Below are 18,954 nucleotides of genomic sequence, written 5' to 3'. Positions count from 1 at the left end.
CTTGCTGAGGAAGATTAGCCCTGGGCTAACAGCCATGCCCATCTTCCTCTACTTTATATGTGGGATGCCTGCCACAGCATGGCTTGATAAGTTGTGCGTAGGTCTGCAAACCCTGGGCGGCCGAATCGGAGCACGCGAACTTAACCACTAGGCCACCAGGCCGGCCCCATTATTATTATTTTTTTTATTTCTTTTCTAGGTATAAAGAGGGGTAGATCCAGGTTTTGTCAGCATGGACATTATACAATTTTGGGAATCCACTATGAAATAGAATACAAATTACATTTTCAAAAGGTGGAAGGAACCTGGATTAAACCAATATTTTGAGGAGAGCCACCTGCTTATCAGGAACTCCCCTTTTGGGCTTTATGCTGTACACAAACCTTTATTCTACATGGGGCTGATTGGTTTAACAGCTAGCATTATCTTCTCCAATTTCCTCGGCACAGCCCACTTTTCCTCTGAGGAGCTTTTTTCTCTTTGTTTTGGTGTCTATGACTTATGTTAAAGGCTTTTCTCAAATGTCTGGTGATACTTGGTTGCCTGCTCATTTGTAAGATGGGGGTCCAAAAAGCTTTTTGGTAGTCTTAGCACATGAGCTTTTCTGTAGGATGCTTTGGTTGGCCCCATGTCAGTATTTTTAGGGCTTTTATTTTGGGTTAGTCAGATTCCCCAGAGACAGCTCTTTCATCTTTTATGTGAAGAATGAATGCTAGGCTGCCAGTGTTCTGTGTGTTGAGTAGGGAAAGCTGGCTGGAGGGCCTCAGAATTTAGTGTTTATAGGATCACTAAGTCCCACTGGTATAACAATATTTTAATTTCCAGTCTTTTCATTCCTAATGAAGTTGAATAGATTTTATTATATTTGTTTTTACATTAAATTAATTTTTGTGTGAGTTTTCTGGAAACAAAAACTATTGCCCCCATTTTATGAATGAGGATTGTCAACTTCACAAAGAAAAAAGGGAAAGGAACTGACATAAGCTGAGTTTCCATCACGTTCAGGAACCTTCTAGGTGCTTTACATGTATTGGTTCCTTAAATTTAGCCTCAAAGCAACCAATAGATAATATCAAACACGTATTGCCATAAAATGGGAGAAACATTTTTTAAACTTTATTTTTACACATCCAGAGAGCAGGGGAGAATTTTATAATTTAACCTTTCTTCCTCTGAAATATAACTGAGGCAGATGACATCCCGAAATCAATAAAAGAAAGGCTCCTTTTCCAAAAACAATTAGTGTACCCTTTTCATTAAAAAAAAAACATTTTGAAGAGTCAATAGGGGGACATTTTCTATCTTAACTTGGTTGTTATCAAGTTATTGTGCCTATCACAATAGGTAAGTTGTCAGTGTTGTCTTTGTGGATTGATCTGCCCAAATAGGAATGAAGGAAGGGAACCAGCCTGTGAGAGAGTGTGGAGATAGAAATCCGAGTCAAGCCGGTGGATTTATTATGCTGCAATAACTCCTCTAAGACCCTGAGAGGAAAAACAAGCAGGAATTTCCACTCAGTATTCCTCAAGATTTTATTAGAACATTGAGATTGGCAAAGAGGTTCTTCAAATGTGCTTAAGTTAATTCAATTCAACACACATGCAATGCATCAATTCCTTGTTCTTAGTTTACCTGAACTATCAGCTGCATTCAACGTAGTTGATCATGCTTTCCACCTTGAAACACTGTTATCATTTGGCTTTCAGGACACTGCAGCTCCTAATATTCTTCCTTCCTTTCTGGTCACTCCTTCTCAGCCTCCTTTATCATCTCTATGTTGATGATGCCAAGATTTATAGCTCCAGTCTAGACCTCCTTCCCGAATTTTAGGCCTGGATTTCTAACACACTTCTTCCTCTTTCCACTTGGATGTTTAATAGGCATCTCAAATGTATTATGTCCAGATTTGAGCTCCTGAAATTCTTTCATCCAAGATTTGCTCCTCCTAGTCTTCTCTATCTTAGTAATACAACTTCTTTCTTGTGGTTATTTGGGCTCCCAAATTATGGTATCCTCCTTGTCTCCTTTCTCTCACACACATCTGATCATTCACAAAACCTGTTGGTTCTACCCTCAAAATATATTTAGAATATGACCACTTTCCTTTTTCCTTTAGTCTAAATTATCATCATCTTTTTTGCCTAGATTATTGCAGTGACATCCTAACTGATCTCTTTGCAAAATCATCTGTTTGCATACACCCAAGAAGCTCAACAAACTTCAAGTAGGATAAATTCAATGAAATCCACATCAAGACACATTACAATCAAACTGTTGAAGGCCAAAGACTAAGAGAGAATCTTGAAAGCAGCAAGAGAAGAGACTGCCATGTACCAGGGAGCTTCAATAAGATTAACAGTCAATTTTTTATCAGAAACCATGGAAGCCAGAAGGCAGTGGGATGACATATTTAAAGTGCTGAAAGAAAAAACCTATCAACCAAGAATTCTATATCTGGTAAAACTGTCCTTCAAAAATGAGGGAGAAATTAAGACATTCCCAGATAGACAAAAGCTGAGGATGTTCATTACCAGTAGACCTGCCCTGCCAAAAATGCTAAAGAGAGTTCTTAAGTTGAAGTGAAAGGACACTAGACAATAACTCAACACCGTATGAAGAAATAAAGATCTCTAGTAAAAGTAACTACATGAGAAAATATAAAATTGAGTATTAGTGTGTGGTATAACAGAGAATATATCTGGTCTTTGTCCCTGACTCCTGGCACAGAGCTTCAAAAACCCTTTGAATTTCCTGAGTGATAGGAGTCTCTTTGTTATGCTATTGAGGTAACTCATTTTGGGTCCCTAGACTGCTTCAGGATGAAGGCTATTCACCAGAAAGATCAACCTCCTTGTGATTAGATAGTTGGAAATTTGGGCCAGCCCAAGCTCCAGGAAGGGAAGGGGGCTGGAGATTGAGTTAGATTGGTTTAACCAATTGTACTACATAATGCAGTCCCAATAAAATCTCCGGACACAGAGGCTTCCTGGTTGGGATGGAAATGGAACACAATTGTATTTTTAGTTTGTAACACCACTTTTTATTTCCTACATGATGTAAAAGGTATATGCATAAAATTAATTATAAATCTATGTTATTTGGCACAGAATGGGTAAAGATGAGGACAGAATCAGGCAAATGAACAGTCTTTATTACCATAATAAAGTAATTTTTTATTTCACATGCCACCAGATGAGTGCCACTAGAGTGTGTAGAGGACTCAGTCAGCCTAGAGCAGGCTCACCTAACCACATACTTTTCTCCTTATCCTCTTGGTCTACTTTCACTCACCCCACTGATGGCAAGGAAAGGTGTTTTCCAAGGAAAAGAATTCCAAAGAAAGCAAAGTAAGTTTCTCTTTGAGGTCTAGAGCAGAAAGCTGGTCTAATTGACCCTTCCCAGATATTCTCAGGGTGTAGCTGTTCTCAAGCAAGAGCAGCCACAAAGAGACTTCCAGAAAAATGGAATGCCATAGAAACCATTTACCTAGTGCCATTTGTGTTCCAATGGTTGTTCTTGCCCGAGACATTGTTAGCAACACTCTTCCTGCAGGGCACAATCAAGAGAATGGAAAGCAAAGGAGCCAGCTACAGGTGTGATTTACTCCCATTTTATACATGGGGCAGCAGAACCAGAGATGGAGAATATGCATGGCCTATATTACTGGTTCACTTGCTTTGTTTCTACCCGTTACTGAACCAATTAGCATCGGAAGGAGGAACAAAAATTGTCATTATTTAACTTGACAATAAGCCTCCAATATTTTTATTAGTTTTTTTTTTTTTTAAATAAAGCAAGCCTACACATAATTTCCAATGCTCTGTGGCATAATAATGCTAGTGATCATCTCTACAGGCATAAAAAGAGAATCCTTTTATTGAAGGCGTAGAAAATTCACATTGTTAGGCATGCCCTTCAAAGATGTTGGCCAACTCAAGTAGCCTTGTTACCAAATCAAAGGAACTGTCCAACCCAGGTGTTTCTTATCCATCCACCCATTTACTCTAACTATTTGTGATAAGCAACCTAAAAAAGACAGAATAATGTGATGAGAATAAAAATATCATCCATAATCCCATGATTTGGATCATCAACCTTTTGGCATATATTTTTCAGGGAATTTTTCTATGAACAAGTACTCAGATATTTATAAAACTGGGGTCATTCTTATACTCTTTTATAATATGATTTTTTTTGTTTGTGTGTGAGGAAGATTCTGAGCTAACATCTGTTGCCAATCTTCCTCTTTTTTTGCTTGAGGAAGATTAGCCCTGAGCTAACATCTGTGCAGTCTTCCTCTATTTTGTATGTAGGTCATCACCATAGCATGGCTTGATGACTGGTGTAAGTCCACGCCCAGGATCCGAATCCGCGAACCCGGGCTGCTGAAGCAGAGCGCGCTGGACTTAACCACTACACCATGGGGCCAGCCCCTATAATATGATTTTTTTGTATGACTTATATAAATATCTTTCATACTGATAAACTTATCTCTGTATCATCATTTTTATGGCTTCTTAGTATTCCAGCCTACCATATCATGCCATAAGTAGTTTAAGTGCTCCTTTATTATTGTCTGTTTCTGCTATTTCTAATTTTTTAGACAAGGCTGCATGAACATCCTTGCTTATGTATCATTGGTGTTTCAAATGGGGGCGTGTGCTCCATCATAGCATAATGTCCCAGCGAGGTCCATGGCGTCATAGTTCCAGGAGGCAGAATCCCAGGTTCCCAAGGTGCCCAGAGAACTTCTTTCTAGGTATCTCAGTAGCTGATGTGCTCTGCTGGAACGACAAATCTGAAACGTTGTCAGCTTCTTCTCACCAAACTTGGCCCTATCCCAACTTTGCAAATCTGCCCTTTTGGGGCGACTAGGCCCACAGAGTGCTACTGCTGGGTGATTCCTTGTACGATGGAGACAGAGGCCTCAATTCTTGGAGCAAAAGATTCTTCTTTGGCAGAATCTTTAAATCCAGCTGCTTCCAGTGCTCCTGGTATAGTTTAAACGCTGCAATGTTACCTGAGTGGCTTAAACCAACTGGACTTCCATCATGTTCATGTCCTTGGACTTGAGTATTTTTATCTGCTATGTACAGAAATCCGCAAAGGCTCCAGGTAGATTATCGTACCTGGCTTACCAGTGACAAGTTCCCCAGAATTCACCCCATTTAAAAGAACTCTATAGCCTTGCACCTCAAAGTGTGATCCTCAGACCAGTATCAGCATCACCTGAAAACTTGCTTAACGTGCATACCTCAGACCTCACCCTAGACTTATTACATCAAACTCTACAAGTTAGAGAAGCACTGCACTATCCTAGTTTAAGGAGCACCCTTGGCTTGTCATTCTGTCTCGAGGACCCAACTGAACCTAATCCTGGAGGGCTAGGATTAAAACTGGACTCCAGGTCTGTGCTTCCTGAACTTTAAGGTGCACACAAATCCCCTAGGGATCTTGATGAAATGCAGACTCTGATTCAGTGGGTCTGGTTTGGAGCCTGAGATTCTACATTTGTAACTAGCTCCCAAGTGATGCTAATGCTGTTGCTCCCTGGAGCATATTTTGAGTAGCAAAGGAATAGCATTTCTTAAAATTTGTGAGACCATAAGTATTACCTGAGGCACTTGTTAAAAATACAGATTCCCTGGTCCTCCTCTAGACCGGCTAAAGCAGAATTAACCAAATCCTCAGGTGACTTTGGCAATTAGATAAATTTAGGAAATGCTGAGGTAGGGAAGTCAGAGCTCAAAGTGGCCCCTAAGTGATGAGGGGATGAGGCATTGAGATGTAGCTGAAAGAGGCCTGGACAGGCACCAATGGACATACCCTTGTCCTCACCTCCAAAGGGATGTGAGTTTCCTCTAGTGGTCATATCGGGTCAGGATTTGCCCCTGTAATGGATGCAGAGCCTCTTAGTTTCTTTCTTTGGTGCCTCTTGAGTGTGTATAGCATTTTCATTGACTCCAAATCAACCCAGACTCCATGAGCACAGACTTTCAGCACCATTCCCAAAAATGCCATTCATGAAGTGTTGGAGCCAGATTCACAGATTCTGCTATCGGTTCTGTAAAGGAATCGGCTCCTTGAGCAAACAAAACACACACCGTCCATCGTGTGGGAATCACAGATGTTATCGGAAGAGAAATGAGAACGTAGCGGGTGATTACCTCTCTGGACTCTCGACACTGAGTTTTTGTCCCCTCCTTGGAACTGTCAATTTGACTTCTGTTGTTATCACCACACTGACCTCCAGGGCGTGCCAATTCTCATTTCTCACCAGCTCTAGCACAAACAGAACAAAAGCCACTAAATTATTTATTCATCCGTTCAACAAATAATTGAGCACATAGTATTTGCCAAGTACCTGGCTAGATGCTGTGTGGATTCAAAGGAGCAAGTGAAGTGACATAAAGAGCTTATAACAGGGTCTGATATAAAGTAAGCACTAAATATGTGAGCTATTAGTATTTTCAAACTCATCCCCATATTGGTTATAATAAGGCTTTCCATTTAAAAAAAAATTTTGTCTGCCAAAGGCAGGAAAAGGTGAGATATTTTGCCTCAGTTGCTTAACAGCCAATCCAGTGGTCCTGCTTCGTGCTGCAAGTACTGACTTGTCTTTCTCCTTTGAACAGACTGACTCCACGTTACTTTAGGAAAGATTCATTGAAGCAAAGGAGTAAAATACACAAGATATAGTGTTTTTAAAAACATTTTTTAATGAAGAAATAATTCCATTCCAAAATATAGACACACAATTAAATAGTTTAATCACTTCAAAATATAACATGTCCCCAGGAGGTTCCAACACACACACACACACAAAACAATACTTAACAGCAATACAAAAAACCCATACAATAGTAGTTTTGTTACAATACCAATGAATATTGTGAAATCTTTAGTGTCTCTGAATTGGTTATTTCAAATGGTGTCAAATTACAGCAGTCATAATTAAAAATGTCTTACAGTTAATTAGCCTCAAGATGTAACGCTTCTGATTTTTTTCTCTTTTTGGTTCAAAAGTAAAAATGCCCTTTCTTCTGAGGACACAGTGGAGTTCTTGTTTGTGGCTCCTTGCACGGAATCGAACCAAGGTGGTTGCAGCAACCAAAGGTTGCCGTATTTACAAGGTCTATCTACAGTTAACAGCCAAGAACTAATAAGGGTGGACAAAGATGATCAAAATAAAAGCAGACATCAGTGCTAAATTATGATGCAACAGTTTTGGCTCATGCATATAAGAAAATACATAGTATATCATGACAAAGGCCACACTCTTATGCAATTCAGTTCACATTACTACTTACAAATGAACCTTCCCTGCCTTAGAGTAGATCATTCGAGAATCCATTTTTCACGATCTCCAGCACATCTCTCTCTGACCAACCAAACTTACCCCGACTTCCGCCCTGACCAACCACAACTGATTCCTAATCCCATACAGTAGATTTCACCCTCCTCCCTCCCTCCATTAACATGGTGCTGTGGGGGATGGTTGGCTGTGTTAGACCAGTGCTCGTTGATAGGCCATCATCTCTGATGGAGATGGATGTGCAATTCATTGTGGAACAAGAAAGAAACAACCCTCGCAAGATATAATTGTATCTAAAGGACAGGACAGGTGAAACCTGCTGGGTTTGCACTTAGAACAGGCCCCAAAAGTAAATCTGGAGAGCCAAGGAAAGAAACCCACCAAAAAACACAAAAACCCAAAACAACACACGCCATTTTGTCTTGGTTACAGGACAGGGGTGCTTGAGTCTGGTCTCAGTGCTGACGTGGAGCTAAGAGAAAGAAAAGGTGGCTGGTTAGTCAGGGATTGGTCATTGGCAGCAGTTTCCAGAGTCCTTGCAATGGCTTTGTACGATGGTATCAACAACCATGTGATGGAGTTGGCAATGAAAGCTACGACAGGGGGAAGGTTATCGGCAAAACAGTTCAAACTTTAGACAAATGTTTTGATGTAGAAACATAAAATAACAGCAGACGTCATCTCAATCCAGCCAGTGGCTGGATGCTACTTGCGGGGTCTGAGTTCCGAGTTCAAGAACCACCTGGCTATGATTTAGAGCTGACAGCGATGTAGGCAGCTGAGATGTAGTGGTTTTAAGTACTGAGTATGAGGCACGAGGGGCCACCTGCTCCATCTAGAGAGGTATGGTTTCACAAAAGATGGGCAGTGGAAAGGAGATGAACGTTAAGATACACCAACAAAACCCGCAATAAAATCCACCTGTGCAAAGAAATCTGAGAACTATGCAGTTGTGCCACTGTGGTGTCAGCCTGTTCCCAGGGCCATTTGTCAGGCTGGTTCTCTGGAGGGATGTACGATGAAGTACATCAATGGACAGAATGGGCTCCGTACTAATGCCAACCAAACGCTTTACTATCCCCAAGGCAAGTGATTTTGTTCCAAAGGGCAGCCAAGGAGATGATTTCTGAGCAAATGCAGAGATGTGAACATCTTAGAGCCCTCTGCAGAGGGAGCTGGAAGATGTCAAGATGCCTGTGCTCAGCTCGGCACCCACCGACTGCTGACTATGTGGAATGGGAGGAGGTTTTTGCCAGCCCTGGAAGCAAAATCAAATTGCTGAAGCTTTGAGGTTGACTCAGAACCTTTCTTGCTTATTCTGAAGAGGGTCTTTTCAGAGATTTTATTATACGACTTTATTCTAAAGCAGTGGTTCTCAGCCTTTAGTGTGCATCAGAATTGCCTGCAGGGCTTAATAAAACACAGATTGCTGGGCCCCACTCCCAGAGTTTTTGATTCAGTAGGCCAGGGTTAGGGCCTAAGAATTTCCATTTCTAATAAATTCCCAAGTGATGCTGATGCTGCTGGTCCAGGGAACACACTTTGAGAATCACTGTTCTAAAATGATGGTCTCTTCTCTCTTTTAAAGGAGAAACAGGAATTCCAGAGAAGCTGCCAATTTAAGTATAACATATCCAGTAAGTTGCCGGATTTTTATTTCATCACATCTTGAGACGTAGAAGATTATTTTTTCATTTCCCCAGAACCCCATTTCTTTAGCGCTCCCCAGAGAGGTCCCTGATCAAGGACCATCAACAGAGTCTTTCCTTCTCCCTCCTTTGACAGCTCTTTTGCACAGCAGCTTTTTGCTGAGTGCAAAATCCCAACTCAACTTAGAAGAGCCTGTTTCTCACACGACCACAGAAGGCTGCATGCAGAACACCAGGTAGCCGGCTAAGGCGATAAACATTCAGAAATAAAAGGAGAGTGAACTTTTGCAAGCGCACTTTAAGCCTGTACATTTAAAGCTGAAGGCCTCCAAACAACCCGGTAGGGGAATTTATGGATGAGCAGTGCTGTTAGAGATGTGCTCCCTAAAGCTAAAACGAGAGGAACAAGACCATGGAGGAGCAGAGAAAACTTTAGTCTGTTTGGGGATCTTATGGCACCTGTGGTTTATAAACAGCTTTAGTAATGAGTATTTCAAAACAGAGTTCACAGTTTTTAAGAAGATCTGTGCTGATTTTAAAAACTAGATTCTATATAATTTGAATGTTGCCTTTTTTTGAATATGATATCTATTTGGAAAAAATATTTACACTAAATTCTATGGCTGACTGGTTAGAGTATCTTGAAAGAAAACAACCCCAAGTTGGAAAGAAGCCCCAAAGACTGGATTATCCTGGTGTGTTTGGTTCAAGTCACTGCTCACAGAGACTTGGAGACCACTGCAGACCGTGCCTGCCAAGGACCCTTCTTGGCTTCTGGGCTCTGAGTCTGTACACTCAGGAACCAATCCTTCAGGGTTACTGAATAATTGCAAGTGGTTGTTTTTTTCCAATTGCTGTGGAAAAAAATGTACAGTGTATAATAAACTGTTTTGCTAAAATCTCAAACAATTCAGAAATCAAACTTCTAGCTATAAACAGTATTAATATTGTAATTGTAAACTGAACAGGTTCAATATCATGTGCAAAGGTTTCAAATGCTTGTTAACACTGCCATCGTCACAGCAGCATGGGGTTCAGCCTGTTTTTTTTTTTTTTTTTTTTGAGGAATGAGCCATGTTAACAGAAGATGTAGCCGATAAGTTAGCTGTGAACAGAAGTCTTTTTTTTTTTTCCTTCTCAAAACACACACCTATGAACTATAAATCTTAGAACAAAAAGTTAGCTGCACTACAGTCGGCAGAACACGTCTTTAGGGGTGGGGTCTGTCAGGAGCTGCTGCATGTGGTGGGTCCTCTCCGGTGAGGTTGCTGCCAGGCTGCTGTCTTCTCCTCTGTGTGCGTGGGTGCAGCACTCGCCTTCATCACCAGCTTTCATGTTACTTTCATCATCTGTCTGACTAGAGCTTGCCTGGGAATAAGGAATGTGTAATTTTTTTTTTTAAAGATGAAAACTGTTCTCTAAATTAGGCTTCTGAAGCTTTGGATCCCCTCTTTCCCCCGACACACACGCACATACACGCGCGCACACACACACACTTGCTCTACTCCCTTCCTATGACCATCGGGAATGAATGTCGTGGGACATTGCATGCTATTGCACCTTCTGAAAGCAAGGACAGGAATCCTCCGTGTTGAGTCTCTTGCTTAATGGGTGCCTGAGGTATCTGGAGGGTTAAAGCAATGCAAACAGAAATATTTGTGTTGTTCTTTGAACAAGGAGACGAGAGTACTGACTCATCATCAGAATGCTACAGCAATTTTTTAAAAATCTACTTTGTCCACTTCCTCAATTACTGGAGTTAGGATGTGGCTGGCCAAGGAGAGCAGAGTACCATGTGGCCAGAGGGATGGAAAAGGGACAAATCCAAGATTTGAGTGGGCCAAAATGGAGTTTTGGTGGATTCTAAGTAGAGTGCTAATTTTTTTTTTTTTTTTGGTGAGGAAGTTTGGCCCTGAGCTAACATCTGTGGCCATCCTCCTCCATTTTGCATGTGTGATGCCGCCATGGCATGGCTTGATGAGCGGTACCTAGGTCCGCGCCCAGGATCTGAACCTGTGAACCCTGGGCCACCGAAAGAGAGTGCACGAACTTAACTGCTATGCCACTGGGCTGGCCACTGAGTGCTAACTTTTATATACACTGTTTCTTCAAAAGTGGCTAGTTGAAAAGCAATAAACCAGGTTTCACTCTATTCCCTCTTGTTAGTGTGCTGTTAAGCATATACTTATTTTCAAATAGGCCCAAAACTCTTTTGGAGCAGAGGATGGGTCTTCTATGTCTCTGGCATCCCACCTTCTGCCCCTTAACCATGCAGGGCTCTGCCTTGGTGGATGCCTAATTGATTTTGACCTGATAAAGTTGGCTTCAGGACCCTTGGATAGGAGATGCATATACTTTGAGATAATTTCTAGTCTTGCAGCACAGTCAGAAAGTCCAAAACAAGTAGAATTCAGTAGTATAAACTGTTCTAAAATTTCAGCTGTATTTCTTGGCTACATTAAGAAAAATTACAGTAGGATAGAACTAGCTACAAAGATGAAAAGCCACTAGCTTCTGCAGTGTGCCATCAGGTTTTAAATGAATTTTGCCTGATTTGCTGATTTAGCGACAGGCTGGTTCACGTTTAGAGTCCTGTGGAATGCCAGCAAGGTAGGCACACAATGCAGTAAATGGCAGAGGCCACAACTGTTTTAGTTTTTCACTGCCAAATTTGCAACAAAAGATTATAAAAATGGCCTAAGAACTTTCAGAGTACTGAAATCTTTGGCTTTTAGGTATAAGCACCAACTGCCGCTTTTTATCTGGGTTTTGTCAAGGACATTTTACTAGACTTTTTAAAATATATATTTTTCTAAGAACTAGCTACTGATGTTTAAATAATGTGCAGAACAAAAATGATCAAATTGTTGGAGCTAAGAGAAAAAAAATGCTATTAAAGGAAAAGGCTTGCTCCTTTGGGATTAGAGTTGTTATAACTGGAGTGAATATTTTCAGAAACAGCCCCTGGGAATTTTTTCACTGTAATCATAATGAATCAGGAGAGCATGTGGTGTAGCATTCTCAAATCCAGGGGAGGAAGGATAGAATGCGATCAATAAGATCCTTCCTTCACACCGAAAGGGCCTCACTGCCCATCAAGTATATTTCATAATAGCAATTATGCCGTGTTATTTACTTGCTTAACCCTAACCTCAGGACTGAGACTGGAGTTCAGTAGTGTTTGAGCTAGAATGTATTCTTTACTAATTGATGTGTCATATGGTAAATATACATCCCTTTTTCAATTAGCAGCCAGAGTTGAGTTTACCATCAGCTGCACTATAAACTTATGGGATTCCATGGTTGGGAAAGACTGCATAACTAAAGGAGATACAAGTCCTTGGGCCTGTGCAGCTAGCCAGCCTGCGAAAGGTGTATTGAGCTTGAACTGTAATGGGGGACATCTAAATGGCCGTTAGCCGGAGCCAGAGAAACCATCTAGACCTATGGTATATCAAATAGCACTTAGCACGTAGCTAAGTGCTAGCCTTATTGATAAAAACAGAGGGAGCAAGCTAGTTCTGAGTCCTGGGGGCTCCCAAACCCTTACATAATAAGTTTAGCAGCTCCCCAGGATTGACTTGCTTCTAAAGCACAGAGCATAGTGCCAGGCATGTAAGTGTGTGCTGTTAATAAAATTATAATGTCTGCCGCTATGTTAAGCTCTTTAAAAATTACATGCCAGTGAGGACAACTCCTCTATGAGGCAAGTATTGTGATACATGTTGTACAGAGGGCATGGAGGCTCACAGAGGTTTAATAATTTGTCTAAGCTTATGCTACCAGCATTTGATGAAACTCCTATTTGAAATCAGGTGTATTAGAGTCCAGAGCCTGAGCTTCAGACCGTTACACTCAAGTGATCCTGCCAGTCAAGTACCATTCTCTCTACATTAAAAAAATTACTGAGGCCTTTCCATGTATTTAGGTAGATCCTTGGTGGTGGGGGCTAGGGGTTGGATCTCATGCTACATAAATGCTATTTTATTTATTTATTATTTATTTATTTTTTGGTGAGGAAGATCAGCCCTGAGCTAACATCCTACGCCAATCCTCCTCTTTTTTGCTGAGGAAGATTGGCCTTGGGCTAACATCTGTGCCCATCTTCCTCTACTTTATATGGGACGCCGCCACAGCATGGCTTGACAAGCGGTGCGTTGGTGCGCACCCGAGATTTGAACCTGTGATCCCTGGGCCGCCGAAGCAGAGCGCACGCACTTAACTGCTGCGCCACCAGGCGGGCCCATAAATGATATTTTAAATGAAGTTTATATCTTGCTGAATTGCACAATGGATTTGAAGCAGCTATTCCAAAAATATAAGGCTGTAGAAGTTTTCCTCTGTTTTGCTTCTTTTGTTTTCTTTAATGATACAAGGTTTTGCTTTCACTTGTGAAGGTACACACATTTGATCTTTGAGCCCTGAGTAAAGCATGACTAAGGAGCTGACCCATCTCTAGAAGTGCTGAGCAAGCCTGGACTGTTCCTTCTCAAGTGATAGGCTGCAAACTTGGAGCTGTTATGGATTAGTAATGTGGTTTCAAAGAAACCTGGTGTTACAGAAGTTTCTCTGCCAATTTTCCTAATTAATAGAGTAAAAAGTCAACCCCCAAGGTTGTCTGCCAAATCTCTACTGGATTATAATGAAATGCTCCATAGACCGAGATGATTCTTTGATATCAGGGGAAGGAGGATATTTTATCACATAGAAACACCTAAGAGAGAGTGATTGTGAATTTAGGTTACAAGTTATCAGAATTCAGTGTGCAGTGGCCGCATTTCCTCCTAAATTAGACGGTACTTACTTGAGAGGAGAGTGATAAAAGGATATTGTATTCAACCTTGCAAGCTGACCTGCGGGTGACAAAGGACACAAACAAGAAAGGTGACATGTCAAGTCTGTGACGCAGTCAAGCTGGTGAATTATTTGGTTGGAAGCCATGCACAGAGACAGAGACAGGAATGAAAGTAGCCTTCTGATCCATCAAACGACCATATGCTCACACAGCAGTCAAGGAAAACCACTGCCACCTTCTCCAGGGCATATGTCTTGAGTGGACACATAGGCCTGTTATATTCTCCTGACCCTTATCTTTGCCTTTCCTTTGAAGTCACTGGGCACGGAAAGGAAAGGAAAGGAGAGAGAAAAGCAGCTTAATATTTACCAGACATGGCAAAAGCTCCAACTGATTCTTAAGCTATTAATAGAATTTCCCTTCATTTTACTCATATAAGGTTAAATTCCTAATTCACTAAATAAAAACCTAATATTTGATATGAAATGGCTGCCTCCCTTTAAAAAAACACAACCTAGAATTTCAGTTACTGTTGTCACCAAAATCTGGAAACTGATATGAGCTCAAAGAGGGAGGCCTGACAGGCGCCTCTACCAGCATGAACCAGAACATCGATTATTTAACCACATCTCTCTCTTCCTCTGTGCAGCAGAGCCAAATGAGATACGTGTAGGAATGCCAGCCCTCAGAGGTCCCAGAGACACCCTGGCAGCTTCATCCAGGCTAATTTCCTTCCATGGACAGGCCACGGAAGTCGCAAAGAAAGAGCGTTCTCTATGGGTCTGTGTGTCAGGCGACGTTGACTATTTCTGTAGCGTTGAAGGCTTTATATATATACGTTTTGTTTTGTCTTTTTTAAATATGACTAGGCCAACATTTTAGTTGCTTCTGAAATGTAGATGTTAAACCAAAAAGGCTAATGCAACATTTGCATTCAAAGAGGAAAACTTTTGTTTCTTATTGTCGGGGTGGGCTTGGTGGGCTTCAATTTCTCTCTTGCTACATTCTTCTTGGGAAAATATTTCAAAACTTAATCTATAAACATATGAGAAATAGAAGATAATTTATTCTCTCTGCTCCTCTTTCCTTCACTAACAAAGTAAGAGAGCGCCACTGCTGACCCAAGGATGTGGAAAAAGCTTGCCTGGCCATTGACAGAAAGCCTGATGTAATAAAATATGGGGCCTGGGGGGCAGCAGGTCTCAACCAGGCAAACCTCCCTGAACCCCCAGAACCTCCAGAAAGCCCCAGTGGATTACAGGGAAGGGAAACATACAAGAAAGACAAACAAGGCATAGAACAGACTCCGTGGGGAAAACGTACCCCCTTTAGGATGAGTTACTAGTTACATGGAGTCCCAATTGAGTGTGTTATGTTCAGTGAATTTTCAGATGGATTCATATACTCCAGTATATATGACAATCTGTCCATCCACACCCTGATGAACACAGGCCTACAACTCCCCCAATATTTCTGGTGAGGTCTGTCACTCTCCTACTTATTTACATTTGACATGAGGCAGGCAGTGAGGGAGGCTGAGGACAAATGATTCAAGGGAGGAGATATTTTATGTTTATTCAATTTCCTTGTGCTTAGCTCTCTGTATCTTTTTTTTTTTTTTTTAAATCTGTGAGAAAAGGCATCTTTCCTAATGATCTTGGAGGAGGATGGACTGTAAGTCACCATGTTTCCGCTAATGTGACATGGCCTCTTCTCACTTTCCAGATCAGAATTTATAAGAATACATGGTGAGTGACAGCTCTAAGAAGTACTTAAAATGTTTACTGTCTAGAATACATGGACTAGGGAGTGCAGTCAGAATATTCCAGAAAGGGAGAGTGGAAGGAAGGAGAAGGCACCGGTTTTTTCAGTAATGGAAAAGACCCAGCCGACGAGGGACTGGGGCAGAAGTGGTGGGTGGTGTGGGCCTGGATCCCTCTACCTGGTAGGCTTCATCCTGCAGCTTCTGCTTCAGATATTCCTCCATCCTGAGCTCATTCTCTAGCTGCCGGACTGAGTCATTTTCATAGTTCTCATCCTCTGGCTGCACATAGGGATCTCCATCTTCTGCAACCCTGGGAACAAACCATAGATGATGTTTTGGAGCAAATCTTGAAAGTATGAGTGGAATTTATGTGTTAGCTATAGTTTTCTTGGCACATTTACGTAGTCCTCCAATTCACTTCTTTGCTTCAATTCACTTCAATTCAGTGTCTGCTTTTACCCCTCAGAAAACCTTAAAAAAACGTTGGAAGTTTGGAGAAATATATGATCAAGGTATTCTCACATGCAATTTTTCTATAGCAGTCTGATTGTTTATCTATGTTTCTCTTGGGTTTATAGGAATGAGTTGCCCTTTAAATGTTCATCAGTCTTAAAAAAGCCAGGCTTGTCTTTTGAGAGGACACAGTTTTCCCAATCTGGGGGCTTTTTTTTTTTTAACTATACTTTTTTTTTTTTTTTTTTTTCTATAAGGAAAGTGAGCCCTCTAGTGAAATAATGATTAAGGACACTTGTTCATAATTTAACCCTCTTTGCCCATAGGTAGGCACGTGCCCCCATGTGCTTTATTTTTATAGTAGAATCAAGTCTCAGAATATCAGCTAATTGGTGTCAGGAAAGCTAAAACTCTAACCCACAGCTCTTGATCTTAAAGATTTATACTAGCTCTGAATCTAAGAAATCCACTTAAATCATCCAATTCTATGAAATAAATAGTTAAGAATGATCTCATTCACTAAAGTGTGACTCCATCTCCGTCTACTCATCACAGTATATATAAAGCTCTTCCTGGGACTAAACACAAATTCACTCCCTAACTCAGATGACTAAAGTATTCTCAGGGTAAAACACAGAACATGTTTAGATAGTGCAAATATTAAAATAACCCCTAAAATGAAAAGAGTGGTCAAGCAGAAGTTTCTGGGTTGGAACTTAAATGCCATTGTTCATGTTTATTTATATCTGTATGACACGCTCCTGTTATTTTTAGAGGTTTGAGGCCAGCCTAAATAGGTCTGCGAGGCCTCTCTGAACTTTCCCTCCCCAACTCCTGCAGCCCTGTTGGTGGCTGGTACTGCCACCAGCAGACCAGGGACAGCAGAGTGCGGTGGCTTTAGCTACAGTCTTGGATCTTAGGCTTAAAACAAGGACATTTTAGGTAACCTCCATGTAAATGCTTAATTATAAAAAGCCAAACAGATATGTATTTACCAGACTAAACTGATGACAATTAATTCACATTTTGAATAACAAACAAATCAAATAATTCTGAATTATAGAGGAAAGGACAAGAGAGCAAACTAAAATGAAAAGCAGCAGAACACTGCCATTTTAAATTACGCTACAACTGTTTTGTTTTCATCTAATGCTCTGCCTTTTCACAGCTGGCTTTCAAACCACGTCTATTTATAATTCCCCATTATCACTGGTCTTTTACTCACTACTTAGATCGGGAGCCAAAACACCAGAAAGGCCTCTGGTTAGTTTCTTCTTTGGGTCTTTAAGACAGCCAGTTTATTTTTGTAGACTAGTCTGCAGTACTTTACACATTAAGCACCATCACCCTCCTGTAGTTTTTTTTAATATTCAGCAATTCCCTTTCCCAGCCTTTTGTTTTTGCTTAGGCAGATTCGCCCTGAGCTGACATCTGTTGCCAATCTTCCTCTGTTTCTTTTTTTTTGCTTGAGGAATGTTGGCCCTGAGCTAACATCTGTGCCAATCTTCCTCTACTTTATATGTGGGTTGCTGCCACAGCATGGCTGATGAGTGGTGTAGGTCTGCGCCCGGGTACCAAACCCAGGCCGCTGAAGTGGAGTGTGCCAAAGTCAACCACTACGCCATGGGGCCTGACCCCCGCTTTCAAGCTTTTTGATGAGCCTCTGCCCACGTTTCTCACATGTCTCTGAGCCTCGCTCTCCTAAAGGTCTACTTGCTTCACTTCCTTCCCCTCCGAGGCTGGGCTCGGCAGCTCTGTCCCAGCGTCACCTTTGTTTCTCAGCTTTAGTTTCTTCTGCCTGACCCCTTTGAGCTGATCCAGGGTCCCAGAAAGTCTAGTGGGGATATCACTGATTCTGCTGGCTTCTGTCAAGCTGCAGAAGCCTAATTGGGTGAAAAACTTTGTAAAATGTCTTTTGAGGGTCAGATTTATATGTATTCAACAAGTTGACCAAATTGGATTTCTTTATAATGAGATTTTATACGTTTCCTTATTTCAGTTCCAAATGCTTATATGCTATTGTTTACACACATTCTGAACAGAGGCCTTACCAACATCACCGGGTCCTCTAAGAACGAATATAGTAAATTCAGAAGATAGGATGACTTATCTCTTGAACTAGTCTGTGAGTCCTGGAAGGCTGGGATTGATTTTTTATACTATTTTGTATATAACTAGCACAGTGCCTTGGGCGAGCCAGGGTCTCAATAAGCACTGGTTGGTTTTGGTTGATACTCTTAGGAAATTACGGGGGAAAAGTCATACTGCCAAATTTAAATGTAGCACCCTTCTACTTCTTCTGGCAGAAAAGGAAACTGCATCATCCCTTTCCAAAATAAAGAACTAAGCAACCATGTTTTTAGTTTTCTATGTTCCCTACAGAGTGTTCTGTTACTGAGAAAATACCGCCAAGCAGAAGATACTCACATGTCACCGCGCATACTGCTCGGGGTGGCTCCACTGTGAAGGTACCCGGGTTTTCGGGCATGGATTTGTGCAAGAAAAGCCTTTTCAGAGGTTGGTGACGGGACCAGATCCTCAAACTGAGTCCGTGCAAATTCAGAATCCACATTACTCTCGGTTTCACTCCCCACCTCTATTAGGTACAATTGAAGAAATAAAGAATGACTTAACTTTTTTATGATCAGCAAATAAAGGTCTAGGCTTAACACAGACCAACCTGTGCTATATAACACTAACCAGTTATTGCATATATGTCAAGTAAGTGTTTATTTTTTTCAAAATGAGAACTGATATGGACATGAATTACTATAAAATCATTTGGTATACAGTTTTGTCTTTTTTATCTCAATAATGTTGTGAGGAATTTTTGTGTCTTAATAACTGACAATTTCTTAAAACTTCTGTTTTTTCCCTCTCTATAAAAGTCTTCATTAAAACTATTGTTACTTTTGCATACTATTACTTTAATTTAGGAAATACAAACCTAAAATATTATATTCACTTACTATTTCAA

At 41.0% G+C, this 18,954-nt stretch overlaps 1 protein-coding gene across 7 annotated transcripts in view; it reads right to left on the bottom strand.

The window, feature by feature from the left end:
• Positions 1 to 6,702: 6,702 nt before the first annotated feature.
• DTNA (dystrobrevin alpha) overlaps positions 6,703 to 18,954 on the bottom strand; it is a 352,070-nt gene continuing 339,818 nt past the window's right edge. For 6 of the 7 annotated variants that reach the window (XM_058556978.1, XM_058556971.1, XM_058556969.1 and 3 more), the window contains 4 exons: positions 18,405 to 18,573; positions 15,702 to 15,834; positions 13,769 to 13,817; positions 6,703 to 7,787 (listed from right to left, as the gene is read on the bottom strand). In XM_058556978.1, coding sequence (XP_058412961.1) covers positions 13,800 to 13,817; positions 15,702 to 15,834; positions 18,405 to 18,573 — 320 coding nt within the window. In that variant the 3' untranslated portion in view covers positions 6,703 to 7,787; positions 13,769 to 13,799. Of the gene's footprint in view, positions 7,788 to 10,050; positions 10,333 to 13,768; positions 13,818 to 15,701; positions 15,835 to 18,404; positions 18,574 to 18,954 lie in introns of those variants that run through there. The other variant, XM_058556970.1, reaches the window with a different exon arrangement.

This window comes from Diceros bicornis, chromosome 16 (genome assembly GCF_020826845.1).
Source record: "Diceros bicornis minor isolate mBicDic1 chromosome 16, mDicBic1.mat.cur, whole genome shotgun sequence".
Taxonomy (NCBI): Eukaryota; Metazoa; Chordata; class Mammalia; order Perissodactyla; family Rhinocerotidae; genus Diceros; species Diceros bicornis.
Note: the sequence above shows the minus strand (reverse complement) of the source record. Positions and strands in the feature narration are given on the sequence as shown.